At 40.9% G+C, this 18251-nt stretch overlaps 1 protein-coding gene and 1 non-coding gene across 6 annotated transcripts in view; one reads left to right on the top strand and one right to left on the bottom strand.

The window, feature by feature from the left end:
- The window catches only part of ARHGEF4 (Rho guanine nucleotide exchange factor 4), a 206718-nt gene that overhangs the window by 107177 nt on the left and 81290 nt on the right, over window positions 1-18251 (bottom strand). For 3 of the 5 annotated variants that reach the window (XM_016949381.3, XM_016949382.3, XM_063791067.1), the window contains one exon: window positions 8701-9006. In XM_016949381.3, the coding sequence (XP_016804870.1) occupies window positions 8701-9006 (306 nt within the window). The remainder of the gene's footprint in view (window positions 1-8700; window positions 9007-18251) is intronic. The other 2 variants (XM_016949383.3, XM_063791068.1) reach the window with 1 other exon arrangement.
- On the top strand, window positions 10074-10196 carry LOC112208491 (small Cajal body-specific RNA 4). Its single transcript, XR_002942969.1, has one exon. It is a non-coding gene; the product is annotated as a small Cajal body-specific RNA 4 (non-coding RNA).

Below are 18251 nucleotides of genomic sequence, written 5' to 3' on the forward strand. Positions count from 1 at the left end.
AGCAGAGTCACAGGATACAATATCAACACATAAAAATCAATCGCATTTCCATATACTAGAAATCAACTTGTGGAAAATGAAATTTAAAACACAATATTTGTAATAGTTCCTAGGAAAATTAAATACAAAAGGATACATTTTAAAAATGCAGAGGATCTGTATGCAGAAAATTACAAAATTCTGACAAAAGAAGTTAAAGAAAACCTAAATAAATGAAAAGATACACCTGTATTCTTGTGTTGGGAGACAAAACATAATGAAGATGACTGTTTCCCATAAATTAATTTATAGGTTTTCTGCAGTCTCATCAGATTCTCAGCAACGCATTTGTAGACAAGACAAACTTATTTTCATATTTATTATTGGAAGGAACTAGCCATGGAACATGTAAAACAATGTTGAAAAAAAAGAAATATAGTGGAAGGACTCCATCTAATCAACATGAAGGCTCAGTACATAGCTTTGAAGATCAAGACAGTGTGGCACTGGTGGAAGCATAGACACATGGATTGACAGTACCAAACAGAGAGCCTAGAAACAGGCATAAGTATATCCAACTGATTTCTGGCAAAGGTGCAAAAGTGATTCAGTGAGGAATAATAACTCTTTTCAACAAGTGGTCCAACAGTATCCACAGGCAAAAAAAGAAAAAAAGAAAAGAAGAAAAGAAACTTCACCTAAAGCCCACAACTTATGCAGCCATAAGAAAGAATGAGATCATTTCCTTTTGCAGCAACATGGTTGCAACTGGAGGCCATTATCCTAGGGAAACTGACACAGGAACAGACAACCAAATACCACATGTTCTCACTCATAAGTGGGAGCTAAACATTGAGTACATATGGACACAAAGAAGACAACAACAGATTCTGAGGCCTACTTGAGGGTGGAGGGCAGGAGAGGGTGAGGACTGAAAAACTACCCATCCAGTACTATACTTATTACCTTGGTGACAAAATAATCTGTACACCAAACCCTTGCAACACGCAATTTACCTATATAACAAACCTGCCCATGTACCCCTGAACCTAAAATGAAAGTCAAAAAATTAACTGGAAATCAATCACAAACTTAAATGTGAAAAGTACAATGATGAAACTTTAGAAAAAACAGAAGAAAATCTTTGAGACTTAGGGGTCACTGAAGAGTTTTTAGACATGATGCCAAAAGCACATCCATAAACGAAAAAAATTGATTAAGTAGACTTCAACAACATTTAAAAATTTGTTCTGTGAAGACCCTGGTAAGAAGATGAAAAAACAAGCTACAGACTAGGTGATAATGTTTGTAAACCACAAATTCAACAAAGGACTAATATCTGGAATATGAATATATATAATACACAGACACATATACACTCTGTCTCTCAAAGACCAACATTAAAAAAATGCCTTGCCTTACCTCTCAATTGTTTGAGGGGAGAAAATGAAAAGGCTATCCAGTTAGAAAGTGGATAAGAGAATAGAAAAGACATTTCACCTAAACTGTTGTACCAATGGCAAATATGCACACGAAAATATTTTCTACATTATTGCGCCTTAGAACCCAACCATTTCCAAAATGAGTTATCACTACACCACTATTACTATTATGGTAAAAATTTAAAAGTAGCAAAAAAACAAATGCTGATAAGAATGCTGAGAAACTGGATCATGCAAACATTACTGGTGGGAATGTAAAATGGTACAGCCCTCTCGAAAATAATGTGGAAGATTCTTATCAAACTAAACAGACAACTATCATATGACCCAACAATTGTACTCTTGGGCATTTACCTTAGAGAAATGAAAACATATGTTATTAAACATATTATTTATAATAGCCCAAACCTGGAAACAATCTAGATGTCTTCGAATAGGTGAATGATTAAACAAGTTGTTGTACATCCAGGCCACGGAATACTGTCAGCAACATACATGCAGCCACTTTCTTGCCACATTATAATATTCAAGATGCCCAGTTTTCAACAAAAAATTATGATACAAAGGCTGGGTGCAGTGGCTTATGCCTGTAATCCCAGCACTTTGGGAGGCCGAGGTGGACAGATCACGAGGTCAGGAGATCAAGACCATCCTGGCTAACACGGTGAAACCCCATCTCTACTAAAAATACAAAAAATTAGCCGGGCATGGTGGCGAGTGCCTATAGTCCCAGCAACTTGTGAGGCTGAGGCAGGAGAATGGTGTGAATCCAGGAGGCAGAGCTTGCAGTGAGCCGAGATCACACCACTGCACTCCCGTCTGGGTGACAGAGCGACACTCTGTCTCAAAAATTAAAAAAAAAAATTATGATACAAAGACACAAGAAAGTATGGCCCACTCAGGGAAAGAAAAGAAATGAACAAGAACCATCCCTGAGAAAGCACAGGGTCTTCTTACTAGACAAAGACTCTAATCAACTGTTTTAAATATGATTAAAGAGCTAAGTGAAACAAAAACCACTAAAGGAACCAAAAGAATGATGTCTCATCAAATGGAATACCAATAAAGAGAAAGTATTAAAAAAACAGGTAAAAGTTCTGGAGTTGAAAAGTACAATAACTAAAATTCAATGTAACATGTCTGAGTAGGCAGAAAAAAGAATCAGTGGATTTGAAGACGGCCAATTGAGATTTTCCAATATGAAGGAAAGAAGCATGGAGAAAATTAACAGAACCTGAGAAGCATGAAGAAAATTAACAGAACCTAGGGCACCATCAAGCACACCAACATACCTATAATGGAATCTCAAAAGAAAGAGAGAAAGCCCAGACACAGTGGCTCACACCTGTAATCCCAGCACTTTGGGAGGCCGAGGGGGGAAGATCACCTGAGGTCAGAAGTTCAAGACCAGCCTGACCAACATGGAGAAACCCCATCTCTACTAAAAACAGAAAAAAAATTAGCCAGGCCTGGTGGTGCATGCCTGTAATCCCAGCTACTTGGGAGGCTGAGGCAGGAGAATTGCTTGAACTTAGGAGGTGGTGGTTGCGGTAAGCCAAGATTGCACCATCGTGCTCCAGCCTGGGCAACAAGAGTGAAACTCCATCTCAAAAAAAAAAAAAAAAAAAGAAAAAAGAAAAAAAAAAAAGAAAGAAAGAGAGAAAATGATCAGAAAGACTTTTTGAAGAAATAATTGTGGAAAATTCCTAAATTTGGTAAAGTACATGAATCTACACATCCAAGAAGCTCAGTGAACTCAATGATGGATAAACATAAAGACTTACACTGAGACACATTGGAACAAAATAGCTGAAAGCCAAAGACAAAAAGTGAATCTTGAAATCAGCAATAGAGAAGTAATTCACCATGTACAAGGGATTCTGAATAAGATTAACAGCTGATTTCTCCTCAGAAACCAAGGAGGCCAGAGGCAGTGGGATGACACATATAAAAAGAGGGAAAGAAAAAAAAGGTTCAGCAGAAGTTATATATCTGGGAAAACTGTACTTCAAAAATGAATGGAAAAATTATCCCATGCAACTAATAACCAAAAGAGAGCTGGAATGTCTATACCAGCACCAGACAAAATAGATTTTAAGTTGAAAACTGCTACAAAGAAAAAGAAATACATTATAGATTGATTAAAAAGTCAGTTCATCAAGAAGATATAACAATTACAAACATATGTACCTACAAACTGAGCAACAAAAATAGACAGAAATCATGTGAGAAATAGTTCTGCAATAATAGTTGGAGACTTCAACACCCTTCCAATAATAAATGGACATAAGGTCAGTGAGGAAATAGAGGTCTTGAATAATACTATAAACCAATTAAAACTAACAGACATATACAGAACACTAAACCAAACAACAACAGAATACACATTCTTCTCCAGTACACATGGAACATTCTCCAGAAAAGACCATAAGTCTTTTACAGAAAACAAGTTTCAGTAGATTTTTTTTTTTTGAGGTGGAGTTTCACTCTTGTTGCCCAGGCTGGAATGCAATGGCATGATCTTGGCTCACTGCAACCTCTGCCTCCCGGTTTCAAGCAATTCTCCTGCCTTAGCCTCCCGAGTAGCTGGGATTATAGGCATGCACCACCACGCCCAGCTGATTTTGTATTTTAGTAGAGACTGGGTTTCACCAGGTTGGTCAGGCTGGTCTCGAACTCCTGACCTCAAGTGATCTACCTGCCTTAGCCTCCCAAAGTGCTGGGATTATGTGCATGGCCACCATGCCTGGCCAGTAAATTTTAAAAGACTGAATTCATATGAAGTATCTTTTCTGATTGCAATGTAATGACACTAGATGTCAATAGGAGAATGGAAAATTCACAAATATGTGGAAATTAATACAATATTAAACAGCCAGTGAGTCAAAGAAGAAATCATAAGATTTCACAAAAAAGAAAAGAAGAAATCACAAAATTAGAAAATACTGTGAGATGAATGAAAACAAAAACACAACCTATCAATGCTTATGGATGCAGTGAACGCTATGCTGAGAGGGAACTTTCTAGTTGTAAAAGCCTAAATTAAAAAAGAATTTCTCAAATCAATAGTCTAATTTTACATTTTTAGTCTAATTTAACAAGAAAAAGAAGCACAAACTAACCCCAAAGCTAATAGATGGAAGAAAATAATAAAGATGAAAGTAGAGACACATTAAATATAGTAATAGAAAAACAACAGAGGCCAGGTGCAGTGGCTCATGCCTGTAATCCCAGCACTTTGGGAGGCTGAGGTGGGCAAACCACTTGAGCCCAGGAGTTGGAGACCAGCCTGGGCAACATGGTGAAACCCTGTCTCTACCAAAAATACCAAATACCAGTCCCATAACTCAGTCTCTAAATAAATAAATAAATGAATAAATAGATAAAAAATTAAAAATGTGATAAAAATAAGAAAAATAATAGAGAAAATCAAGACAACCAAAAACAGATTCTATGAAAAGACTAATAAAATTGATAAGCATTTAGCTACACTGAGGAAAAAAAGAGAGAAAATACAAATTACTAAAATTAGAAATGAGAGTGGAGGCATTACTACTGATGTTACAGAAATTTAAAAGGATTATAAGAAAACACTATGGACAACTGTATATCAACAGATTAGATAATGTAGATAAAATGGAGAAATTCTTAAGAAAAACACAAGCCAAATGACTCAATAAGAAATACAAACTTTGGCCGGGTACAGTGGCTCATGCCTGTTATCCCAGCACTTTGGGAGGCTGAGGCGGGCAGATCACTTGAAGTCAAGAGTTCGAGACCAGCCTGGCCAACATGGTGAAACCCTGTCTCTATCAAAAAATACAAAAATTAACCGTGCATGGCAGTGCGTGCCTGGAGTCCCAGGTACTCAGGAGGCTGAAGCAGGAGAATCACCTGAACCCAGGAGGTGGAGGTTGCAGTGAGTCAAGATCATGCTGCTGCACTCTAGCCTGTGTAACAGAGTGAGACTCCATCTCAAAACAAAACAAAACAAGAAGAAATATAAACTCTTAACAGGTCTATGACAAGTAAAGAATTGTTTTTTCACCAACCTGACGCTAAAAGAAAAGAAAAAAGAATTGAATCAGTAATCAGAAACCCCACAACAAAGAAAAGCCCAGGACCAGAAAGCTTCACTGGTGAACTATACAAGATATTTAAAGAAGAATCTTTCTCAAATGCTTTCAAAAAATAGAAGAGGAGAGAGCACTTCCTAACTCATTCTATAAGACCAGAATCACTCTGATACCAAAGCCAGAGAAAAACATCACAAGAAAAGAAAACTGCAGATGAATACATATTCAATGTAATATACCACATTAATAGGTCAAAGAAAACATGCATGATTATCTCAGTTGATGCAGAAAAACCGTCATCAAAATTGATCATGCACTTAAAAAATCCAGCACCCTTTCATGATAAAAACACTAGAAATAGAAACGAACTTCCTTAACATGATAAAACGGCATTTGTGAAAAACACACAGCTAACATCATACACAATAGTGAAAGGCTGAAAGCTTTAATCCTAAAACCAAGAAGACAAGGACATCCCATTTCACCACTTCTGCTCAACATTGTTATGTAAATTCTACCCAGAGCAAGTAAGGGATAAAAGAGAAATCAAAGGCATCTAAACTGGAATGGAAGAAGTAAAATAATCTATTTTTATAAATGATGTAATCTTATACATAGAAATTTCCAAAGAATCCACAAAAATATTATTATAGCTAATAAATGAATTCAGCGACGTTTCAGGATATAGGATCAATAAACAAAAATCAATTGTATTTTTATGCTCAAGCAATGGATAATCCCAAAATGAAGCTTTTAAAAATTTCCATTTATGATGTCATCAAAAAGAACAAAATACTTAGGAAACATTTTAACCAAGGATGTGCAAGACTTTTTACATGAAAACTACAAAACACTGCTGAAAGCAATTCAAGAACACCTCCCAAAAACGGAAAGACACCCAGTGTTCATGGATTTGAAGACTTAGTATTATTAATATGGCACTACTCTCCCAAGTGATCTACAGATTGAATGCAATCCTATGGAAATCCCAAGGGCCTTTATTTTTTTGCAGAATTGGAAATTATAAGATTCATATGAAATTGCAAGGTCCAACAAAAAGCCAAAACAATTTTGAAAAAGAACAAAGAAGACTCTCACATTCCAATTTCAAAACTTATTATAAAACTATGATAATCAAAACAATGTGGTACTGACATAAAGACAGACATATAAGTTAATAGGATAGAATTGAGAGTCAAAAATACACCCACACATCTAAGGTAATTTGACTTTTTTTTTTTTTTTTTGAGACAGGGTCTCACTCTGTCACCCAGGCTGGAGTGCAGTGGTGCAGTCTTGGCTCACTGTGACCTCTGCCTCCCAGGTTCAAGCGATTCTCCCACCTCAACCTCCCGAGTAGCTGGGAGTACAGGTGCGTGCCACCACACCGGCTAATTTTTGTATTTTTAGTAGAAACAGGGTTTCACCATGTTGTCCAGGCTGACGTCGAACTCCTGGCCTTAAGTGATCCACCGCCTCGGCTTCCCCAAGTGCTGGGATTACAGATGTGAGCCATTGCGCCTGGCGGGTAAGTTGGTTTTTGACAAGGATGCCAAGACCATTCAGTAAGGGACAGAATAGTCTCTTCAACACATGGTGTTTGGGTAACTACATATCCGCATGGAAAATATTAAAATTGGACCTCTATCTCATACCATACAAAAATTAAATCAAAATGGATCAAAGACCCAAATTTAAAAGCGAAAGGTATAAAACTCTTAGAAAAAAACAGAGGTAAATTTCATTACTTGGATTTGGCAATAGATTCTTAGGTATGACATCAAATGCACAAGCAACAACAAAAAAATAGATAAAGTAGATTTCATCAAAATTAAGTACTTATGCATCAATGGGTACCATCAAAAAAGTGAAAGGCACTCTACAGATGGGAGAAAATATTTGTAAATGACATATCTTATAATGGTCTTACATTCAGAATATGTAAAGGATTCCAGGCCAGGCGCGGTGGCTCATGCCTGTAATCCCAGCACTTTGGGAGGCCAAGGCCAGTGGATCACTTGAGGCCAGGAGTTCGAGACCAGCCTGGCCAACATGGTGAAACTCCGTCTTTACTAAAAATACAAAAATTAGGTGGGCATGGTGGCAGGCACCTGTAATCCCAGCTACTCAGAAATGGATGAAGAGCTACTCAGGAATGGATGTATGGATGAACAAAGTGAGACAAGTACTGTATAATCACATAACGAAATGTTACTTAGCCATACAAAGAAATGAAGTATTGATATGTGCTATGACATGGATGAAACATGACGCTAAGTGAAAAACGCCAGTCACAAAAGGTCACGTATTATGTAATTACATTTATATGAAAAATCCAGAATAGGAAGACCCATAGAGACAGGAAGCAGATGAGTATTTCCAGGGTCTGGGGAGGGGAAATGGGAAATAGGGTTTCCTTTAGGGGTGATGAAAATGCCTTGGAGCTGGACAGAGGTGGTGGTCGCAAAATATAGTGAATGAATATACTAAATGCCAATGAATTCTTCACTTTAACATGGTTAATTCTACATTATGTGAATTTCACCTCAGTTTTAAAAAGTGAGTCTTCAAGAATGAGGTGAGACTCAGAGATGTGTACTTCACAAACACTTGATAATAAATATTGCTATTTATAAAGGGAAAAAACAAGAAACTCTTGTCAGAGATTGGGTAAATGGCACGATGTCTACACCATTAATTTACTTTTTAGTAGGCTGTCGGTTTCATGCAAAAAATCATGTTGTCAAAGTGTCCTAGAGACAAAATTGAATGGACAACATAATGACTTTAGTTAATTTGGTTAAGATTGTCTTATTGAAATGTTCTGTGCCTCTGTGAGTGGCAGAGCCAATGCTAGGGCAGTGTCTAATCATGTCGGGCACACAGCAGGCACTCATTAAATGGCAGTCTTCTCTGCACTACTACCTTGCATGGAGCTGGCCACAGGCAGAGACATACTACAGAGAAGGAAGAGGGGGCCCTGGCTTCTGTGGCTCTGGGGAATGCGCTGCTCAGTGTCTCTCTTGCAGGCCCTCGACTGCAGTACTGAGTGTGGCCCAGGCAGCATGCTGTAATCCAAGGGGGCCCAGGGTGACAAGTTACATCTCAGGAGAGTCAGGCGAAAGCTCAGGAAGCAACAGGCAGCTGCAGAGAGAAGGGGATACCAGACCAAGTCTGAGGACTCCTGGCCGGGAGTGGCTTACCTTGACTCCATCTTTGTGCACTGCCCCTATGTGCAGCCTCCTTTCGACGTGGGCCTGCTTCTGCAACTTCTTTCTCTGTGTCTTCTCCAGCCACAGGTCATCCACGCTGACGGGCGAGCGGTGAGGGATGCCCCTAGGCTGTGAAGGAGCCTCCCCACGCACAGTCTCTGCAGAGATGCAGAGGAGGGCCCATGTCACCATGTCAGTGGTGAAGCAGGGCTTCTGGGCAGGCTCCATGTGGAACGCCTTCTGACTGTGAGAGCAACTGGGCTTCTCACCTGCTGGTTCTTCCCAGGGCATGTGGTTCTGGAGAGCAGAGAGAACGGGTCAGGGGTCAGAGGTCAAAGGACATATCAACTGGGAACACGCTGTCCTTCCTCTGCCCAGTTCCTTTTGGGTATAACACTATGTTTTGGTTAATTTTCAAAGTACAGAGTCCAGTGAAATACTTTGTTCACAGTCATTTTGGAAAATGTGAAGATTAGGAACAAAACAAATCTTGTCTCTGTTAAAATGTCTACTTTCAAGAGTATTTTTTTAAAAATCTAGCCTTCTATTTTGATCAAAGAATTAGGCCTTGAAAGTAATTACTGAACTTGGCATGCTCATTAGAAATACTTTTGAAAGGCCAGCAACTGGGGTAAAAGTTCCCGTTTAAACAACATTCCCTTATGAACAAAACTGAAGCAGAAGCACTCTTCCAGAGCCCAGTACCTCTTCTAGCTTGACTCTGATGCTCACTGAAATGCAGGCAAGACTCCACCTCACCCACATTGCCACCACCATCCCTGGTTGCCGTTACGCACCAGGCACCTTAAGGATTTCAAAATAAAATATGTCCCCACTAGCAGAATAGTTAGGCCTGTGTTGGCATCACCAGCATCTCTGTTGTTTGGAATTTGCCACTGGGAGAAGAAACCCTTTTCTTCACACATGTTGTCCAAGCCTAACGATCCCCTATGCCCACCCCATGAACACCTACTTTGTAGCAGCAACCTCTGTGGAATGGCATCCCCAAGCACTCTGTGTGTACTGTTTGCTAAAAACTAAGGTGAAATTTCTTTTAAGTATTTCAAGTCTGCCTTAAAAATGTATCTATGCTGTTGGGAGGCCGAGGCGGGCAGATCACGAGGTCAGGAGATTGAAACTATCCTGGCTAACACAGTGAAACCTCGTCTCTACTAAAAATACAAAAAACTTAGCCAGGTGTGGTGGTGGGCGCCTGTAGTCCCAGCTACTTGGGAGGCTGAGGCAGGAGAATGGCGGGAACCCGGGAGGCAGAGCTTGCAGTGAGCCGAGATTGCGCCACAGCACTCCATCCTGGGCAACAAAGCGAGACTCGGTCTCAAAAAAAAAAATTAAAAAGTATCTATACTGGAGGACTAAGGAGGCTGGGTCTGATGAGGCAAGATTTTGCTGATACATTGCTCCTAGAAAAAAGGGTTGGCAAGAGCAGCCCTGGAGACTCACACGGCTGACTGTTCTACCCAACACTCTACTCCAGTTGTACAGGAGACTGTTTTTGCTATAATTTCTTACTGATATATCAGTTGGAGAAAAGTGGGTATGCTTACTTAATATTGGATCTTGGGTTTTGCCTCTTAAATATCTCTTGCTGAACAGAATATGATGCTTATTTTGTAGGTAAGTACATGGAAAATGAAGTTCTTATTTTAAATTAAGCTCCTCGATAGAGTTTATTTTTATGGTAGAAATTGTAGGGGGTCCTTATTCTGGAAGTGATTAGATGTACTTGGGAGATTACAGTATTTTGCATAAGAATTTTCTACAAGATTAGGATTTAATTATAGATTCTCTGCTTAATCTGAGGTATTCTAAAATTAAAAATGTATACCTATGCATATGTTTACAGTGAAAGAGAGAGAGATGGAGGAAGAGAAACTGGATGGCTGGATAATTATTACATAATGGTTTTGGGGTACAGCCTGGGAAGTAAGACTTTTTCTAGCTCTCCAGGTAATTCTAATGTGTGTCCAAGGTTGCAAACCACTGATCTAATGTGTTTATTTGAGCTCCCAAATATTGCTCTACATTTAAAAACTATTTTCAGCTAGTTCTTTCTCCCCAAGTACCTTGTGGATCAGAAACAGCTGGTTTCTTCTCCCTTAGAAACTCAGAGAACTTAAGCGACTTGCCTCAGAGCAAGTCCTTGCCCAGAGGCACCCAGCTGGATCCTCTGGGCTATGCAGCAACAGATAGACCATACTCCTGGGAATGGGTGAAAAATGGATTTCTGAGCCCTGAGGGAATGGTTGGCAATTTGTGTCTAAAATGCCCTCCAGGGAATTCTGAGGCAAAGCTAGTCTGAGAATTACTGTACTAGACAGACAGATAGATTAGAGAGAGGCAAGGTAGCTCAGGCTGTCCTGGTGGTCCTCATGTGTCCAGGGGAGGGGCCAGAAAGCAGACTTTGGGGTGGGATAATCTGAGTTTGACTAAAGGAACTTTTGTCCTTCGTTGTATTCCCAAAAGAGCAGCATTAAGAAATGATGAGACGATGGTAGATGAGAAAGTTCAAGAAAATCTGGAAAGGGTAAAGTAGATGTAGGAAGGGTAGATGGTGCTGCAGAGCACAGGAAGCTATCTAAAGAAATGCAGATGACTTGGAGTTCGCAGGGAAGGAAGCAGGCAGAGGTTCTGGTTTAAAGTTTCTAAGTGTGACCCTCAGTTAAGGTCCCAGCACAGTCAGCCACGTGACTGTGTATACTCCCCTTTCCATTTCTCCTTCCCTCGAACTGCCAGCCAAGATCAAACACGAGAAACTTACGGTCCTGAATAATTGAACAAGAATCTCCAGCTTGTGGGGACCACAGACTTAACTGGTGAAAGCAGTGGAGAGGTTTGGGATGAAAACAGCATAACAAGAAAACCTGCATGGTGAACAGGGAGCGACTCAGCACCCTGCTTCATTCTTTCCCGGTATAATCCTGTATCTTCTCAATAAGTGACTGGAGGATACCGCTCTGGAGAAACTGACCCACCTCAGAGAAGAGACCTCTAAACATTGACTTATAAAATAAGCAACTTCTCTTTTAAAATCACTTGATAGGAAAGCACACTAGCCAATTAGCTCCACACATGCCCACATAATATCTAAACAGATATTTGGTGTCTTACTCTGAAATAAATATGAAATTCACCCAAAGATTGCTAGGCATTTAGGAAAAACCTTCAACACACTAAAATGACCAAAATAAACAAATAGGGAAAAAAACTAGGAAAGAGAAAATGTAAAGGATAGAAGAAAACTTCAAAATAACTAAAATTAATAACCTGAAGAAGAAAGACACTGAAATCATTAAACAAGAACAGTATGCTACGAAAAAAACAAAACAGGAAACTTCCAATTCTGGACAAGATGGCATAGACACACTTCCTGTTTGTTTCACTAAGCACAGCTAAAAACCTAAGACATTATGTATAAAACAAAGATATGAAAACAAAGACATCTGAATGGTGGAGAGAAGAAAGTAGACCAGCTAGGGATCATAAAATACAAGGAACAACACACCAGGGAGTTCCCTAGGTTTTCTTTTGCCGCATGTATACCACTCATACATGCTTCCTATATGGATGCTGAACAGTCTTGCTGGAGCTGTCACTAGGTCCAGACAGAAAAGCTCCAACAGAAATCTGCATTCTCTAGCTAAAGGACCAGCCTAGCAAGACAGAAAACTTTTAGACAAATGCTCTACTCAAGCCAAACATTAGGTAAAAACCATGCAACACACCCCTGTCTCCCTCACACCCCAGCAAAACCTGAGTGAAGAACTCCCAACCTCACCTGTCATGGGTCACATATGTCCCCGAGCCAAGTGGTGTGAGAGAAGGCTGATGGGAAAGCTTGAACTTTCTTCCCCTGCCAGTGTTAGTGAGGCCCTCCACCATGCTGTCTGTGAAGACAATGTGTGAAGCCAGTCTTCCATCCTCTTCCTGGTGTCAGTGAGGCATTCCTCCCCTGACCTGCTGGGGTAATGCAGGAGAAGGCCTGCTAGAGAGCCAGCACCTTCACCACCAGCTAGCATTCACAAGGCCTCCTGATCCCACTGACAGAGCAGGAGTATCACCATCTTGGACAAGCACCCACCGCCATTCTAAAGTCCACCTTGATCAAAAACTGCCTAAATCTAAAGGGCATCAACCTAATGGCTAAGATCAACATGACCATAAACCACAAATAACGTCTCTGACCAGAAACATTCCAAACCCCTCCCCAACCAGAGACATGCCAACCCCAAGATAACCTCTCCTTCAGCCAGTGAGATGTCAGCCCCAAGATAACCTCCCCTCCAACCAGAGACATTCCAACCCCACCATAAACTTCTCCCCCCAACAGAAATATTCCAAGCCTGTAATAAGCTCTCTCACCAATACATACTCTTAGTCTGTAAGAGAGAGTGCTCCTGACCAAAAAAAAAAAAAAAAAAAAAATCAGCCAGAAGTCCCTCTTAGGTTTATTTTCCAAAATAAACCTGTCTTTGACTGTTGAGCCACTTTTTGTGTTTCTTTCCTCTTTCTTTAACTCTTACACCAAGCTATCGGTGCAAGCTTGTTGTAAAATCTTAACTCTCATCCCTGCCTATTAGTAAATGAAACACCCATCCTTGCATAAGGTGTCAATAGAGGCCAATAAAGGAATGTAGGGTTTCACCCAAACCTGGAAGTAATGAGGTAGTGCCCACCTTCCCACACCAAAGTGGAGTCAGAGGTGGTTTTCCAAAACAAGATTTAAATAAGATACAAAGACTCCACTCCCCAAAATATCCAGAATAAAATAGAAACTCATTAATCATAACAAGAACAGGGAAAATCTCAACTTGAATAAAAAAGAGAGTCAACAGACACCAGCACTGAGAAGACAGAGGTGCAGGAATTATCAAACAAAGATTTTAAAGCAGCCATCATAAAAATGCTTCAACAAGCAATACAAATACTCATGAAACAAATGAAAAATAGAACAGCTCAGAAAATGGAAAATCTTAGCAAAGAAATAGAATATATAAAGAATATCTAACTGGAAATTATAGAATTGAAAAATATAGTGACTGAAATAAAAAGTTCAGTTGATCAGCTTACAGGAGAATGGAGAGGATAAGAGGATCAGTGAACTTGTAGATGGAAGAGACAGAATTATACAATCTGAACAACAGACAGAAAATAGACCAAAGAAAGAAAGAAAGAAAGAAAGAAAGAAAGAAAGAAAAGAAAGAAAGAAAGAAAGAAAGAAAACCAAACAAATAGAGCATCATGGACCTGTGAGACTGCAAAGAAAGATCAAACACTAGATAACTGGAGTCCAAAAGAGAGAGGACAAAGTGGGTTGGGGTGAAAAAGTATTTAAAGAAATAATGCTCAGAATTTCCTAAATTTGGCCAAAGATATAAACCCATAGATTATACTATGCAAAGTCCACATAGTATAAATCCAAAGAAATCCACATGAAGAAGAAACATAAGCAAACTTCTGAAATCTAAGGACAAATAAAAAATATTGAGAGCAGTGAGAGGGTAAAAAGACACCTTCCTTATAAGAGAAAAACATTTTAAAAGGCATCAGACACCTGGAGGCCAGAAGGAAGTGACATTAAACTTTTCAAGTGTCACTTTTCAAGAAAATAACTATTAACTTAGAATCTTTTATCCAGTGAAAATATTCTTCAGTAATGAAGGGAAAATTGAGACATTCTCAAAGAAAGGAAGAATGAGAGAATTTATTGCCTGCAGATCTACCCTTAAAGAATGGCTAAAGGAAGTTCTTGCATTAATTTTTAAATAAACTGTGAGATTTAGGTCAAAGTTTTTCTTTTTTTGCTTTGGATGTCCAAATGCTCCAGCATCGTTTCTCGAAAAGACTATCCATTGAATTGCTTTTGCACCTAAAAATTGGTGGGTATATTTGTGTGGGTCTATTTCTGTGTTCTCTCTTCTTTCCCATTACTCTATGTAATTTTCCCTCCCCCAATACTACATGGTCTTGATTACTTTATGTAATAAGCATGAATTAATATCAATTATTGATTCCCCTCACTTGATTTTTCTTTCTCAAAATTGTTTTAACTATTTTAGGGTATGTATCTCTCCATACAAATTTTAGATTATAAACATTTTAAAGGCTAGAAAATGTTCATTCTCTCTCTCTCTCAGATGCACACACACACACACACACACTTAGAACTCCTAAGCAGAAACAGTATGTTGGAATCTTGCCACCAAAGTTAGAACTGTGGCTGGTAGACAGGAAAGCTATCCAGCATTCATTCCATAAAGTGGATATTACACCCAGCAGAGACCTAGGAAATCACCTGGTCCAATCCTTGATAGACAAGGAAACTGGGTCCCAGTGTGGTCTTAACCCAAGGCTCACCGTCAGGTCAGAGTGGGTATTAAAACACTCACAGGAGTTCTGAATTTCCAGTCTCCTCTCATTCCTCTTGCCCAGCCACAGCTATTTCTGTCCTGCTCTCTCTCGGTCTTGGTGTCCTTCCTAAGCCCCTTCAGCCAGGGTCGTGATCCTGTATGCATGCCTTCAGCAGACGCTGGAGCCTGCTTCCCCTGGAATCAAAGGCTCTCTGCCCCCAAACCTGAAATCCCAGAGGAAAGAAATCTCTAAATGCAAACAGCACCTTTCACACCAGAGGACTGCCTCGTGCTGGTCTGCATCATACACACACGCAGAAATACCCCACGGTCTGGGCGGATCACAAGGTCAGGAGTTCGAGACCAGCCTGGCCAACAGAGTGAAACCCCGTCTCTACTAAAATTATAAAAAATTAGCTGGGTGTGGTGGCGGATGCCTGTAATCCCAGCTGCTTGGGAGGCTGAGGCAGGAGAATAACTTGAACCTGGGAGACGGAAGTTGCAGTGAGCCGAGATCATGCCACTGCCCGTGACAGTGTGAGACTCGGTCTCAAAAAAAAAAAAAAAAGGAACTATGCCACGGTCTCACAGGTGGGAGGTGAAACTGTGAGGGTTAAAGTCTACAGCAATCTACAGGTGAGGAAAACAATCCTATCAAGACTGCAGCTAGGCCGGGAGCGGCGGCTCAAGCCTGTAATCCCAGCACTTTGGGAGGCCGAGGTGGGTGGATCACGAGGTCAGGAGATCGAGACCATCCTGGCTAACACGGTGAAACCCCGTCTCTACTAAAAGCACAAAAAAATTAGCCGAGTGTGTTGGCGGGTGCCTGTAGTTCCAGCTACTCGGGAGGCTGAGGCAGGAGAATGGCATGAACCCGGGAGGCGGAGCTTGCAGTGAGCCGAGATCGCGCCACTGCACTCCAGCCTGGGCGACACAGCGAGACTCCGTCTCAAAAAAAAAAAAAAACGGAAAAGAATAAAAGACTGCAGCTAAAGCATCAGGCACCAGTGGCGATGGCAAGACTGAGGGGATTCCTCCACATTACTAACATATGAGGCTGGACCTTCCAGGGCTCTATGGCTTCCTCATCAGTTGAGACTTGGTTCACATGTCAGACCCAAAATCTCCAAGCCAAGGGTGCCCCACCGTCAAACCTCTCAACTCTCTTTCTCATTTCCTTTTATCTGAAATGATCTTACTCGCTCACTAATTTATTGACTGCTGCATGATGTCCTGCTGTGAGGACGGACATCCTGCTGTATTATTCAGTACAGTGTCCGCTGCATCTAGAACATTGCCCGCCCACAAGTGGCACTCAGCGAGCTCAGTTTATCGACTTGATGACCACGTGAGAGGAACTGGTAGACTGGTCAGTAATGCTTACTGTACAGCTACAGTGATTAAGATACTGTGTCAGAAGGACGGACAAACAGATGAATGGAACACAAATGCCAGTTACAGGCATCTCAGAGACCTACATGTAATAAGCAAGGCCGTGAAAGTTTTTAAGAAGGTAATTTAAAGGATTCTTTTCATGACCTTGGGGTAGAGAAAAGATGGATACACTTGACAACATTAAAATTGAGAATTTCTGTTCATCAAAAGATATCATTATGCCCAGGCACGATGGCTCACGCCTGTAATCCCAGCACTTTGGGAGGCTAAGGTGGGTGGATCACTTGAGCTCATGAGTTCGAGACCACCCTAGCCAATATGGCGAAACCTGTCTCTACTAAAAATACAAAAATTAGCTGGGTGTTGTGGCTCGCGCCTGTAGTCCCAGCTACTTGGGGGGCTGAGGCAGGAGAATTGCTTGAACCCGGGAAGCGGAAGTTGCAGTGAGCCAAGATTGTGCCACTGCACTCCAGCCTGGGTGACGGAGCAAGACTCCATCTCAAACAAAATATATATATATATCATTAAAGAGGGAAAAGACAAGCCACACAAAATGGGAAATATCTGTGGCACATTTACCCACAATGCAATTCTATCAAGAATCAGTAAGAGAAAGACAACCCCAAAACAAATGGATGACAGACTAGGAGAGACATGTCCCACAAGAGAGTGAAAAAAAAAATCTGAGGAATGTGAGCCCTTTAAATTATCAGGCCCAAACCCAAAAGGCATTTAAGACATAATATCTCACTCCCCCTCAGCTAAATAGCTACCTCTTGGAGCCACTTGCTATGCGGACTCTAGACTAACTCACTCTGAGGAGTCATAAAATGCCACATACCTTATAGTTCAACAAGGTATAGCCAATCACCAGCCAGTGTTACTTCCATAAACCAGTGAGAATTCCTGATAAACAGCATTTGTACTCACTCCCTCTCCTGATTCCTCCTTTTTTTCTTTAAAAAATTTGAGCCTCTCTTTTGTTCTCTGGAGCACTCTCCAAGGCAACTTGGAAGTGTGTCCCAGGCTGCAGTCCTCGACTTCTGTGCTGAATAAACTCTTTTTTTTTTTTGAGACAGAGTTTCACTCTTGTTGCCCAGGCTGGAGTGCAACGGTGCAATCTCGGCTCGCCGCAACCTCCACCTCCTGGGTTCAAGCGATTCTCCTGCCTCAGCCTCCCAAGTAGCTGCGATTATAGGCATGCGCCACCATGCCCGGCTAATTTTTGTGGTTTTTAGTAGAGACAGGGTTTCTCCATGTTGGTCAGGCTGGTCTCGAACTCCTAACCTCAGGTGATCCTGCTGCCTCGGCCTCCCAAAGTGCTGAGATTACAGGCTTGAGCCACTGCGCCCGGCCTGAATAAACTCTTTTTAAACTAGATTCTGACCTTTTTGATTATTTTAGTTTGACAAGGGTATCCAGAGTGTTGAAAAGCACATAAAAAGTTCCTTAGGCCAGGTGCAGTGGCTCATGCCTGTAATCCCAGCACTTTGGGAGGCCAAGGCAGGTGGATCACTTGACCTCAGGAGTTCGAGACCAGCCTGGCCAACATGGTGAAACCCCATCTCTACTAAAAATACAAAAATTAGCTGAGCGTGGTGGCAGGCGCCTATAGTCCCAGCTACTTGGGAGGCTGAGGCAGGAGAATTGCTTGAACCCAGGAGGCAGAGGTTGCAGTGAGCTGAGATTGCACCACTGCACTCCAGCCTGGGTGACAGAGGGGGACTTGGTCTCAAAAAACAAAAACAAAAGTTCCTTATCCTCTTCAGACATCAGGAA

This window comes from Pan troglodytes, chromosome 13, assembly GCF_028858775.2.
Source record: "Pan troglodytes isolate AG18354 chromosome 13, NHGRI_mPanTro3-v2.0_pri, whole genome shotgun sequence".
Classification (NCBI taxonomy): Eukaryota; Metazoa; Chordata; class Mammalia; order Primates; family Hominidae; genus Pan; species Pan troglodytes.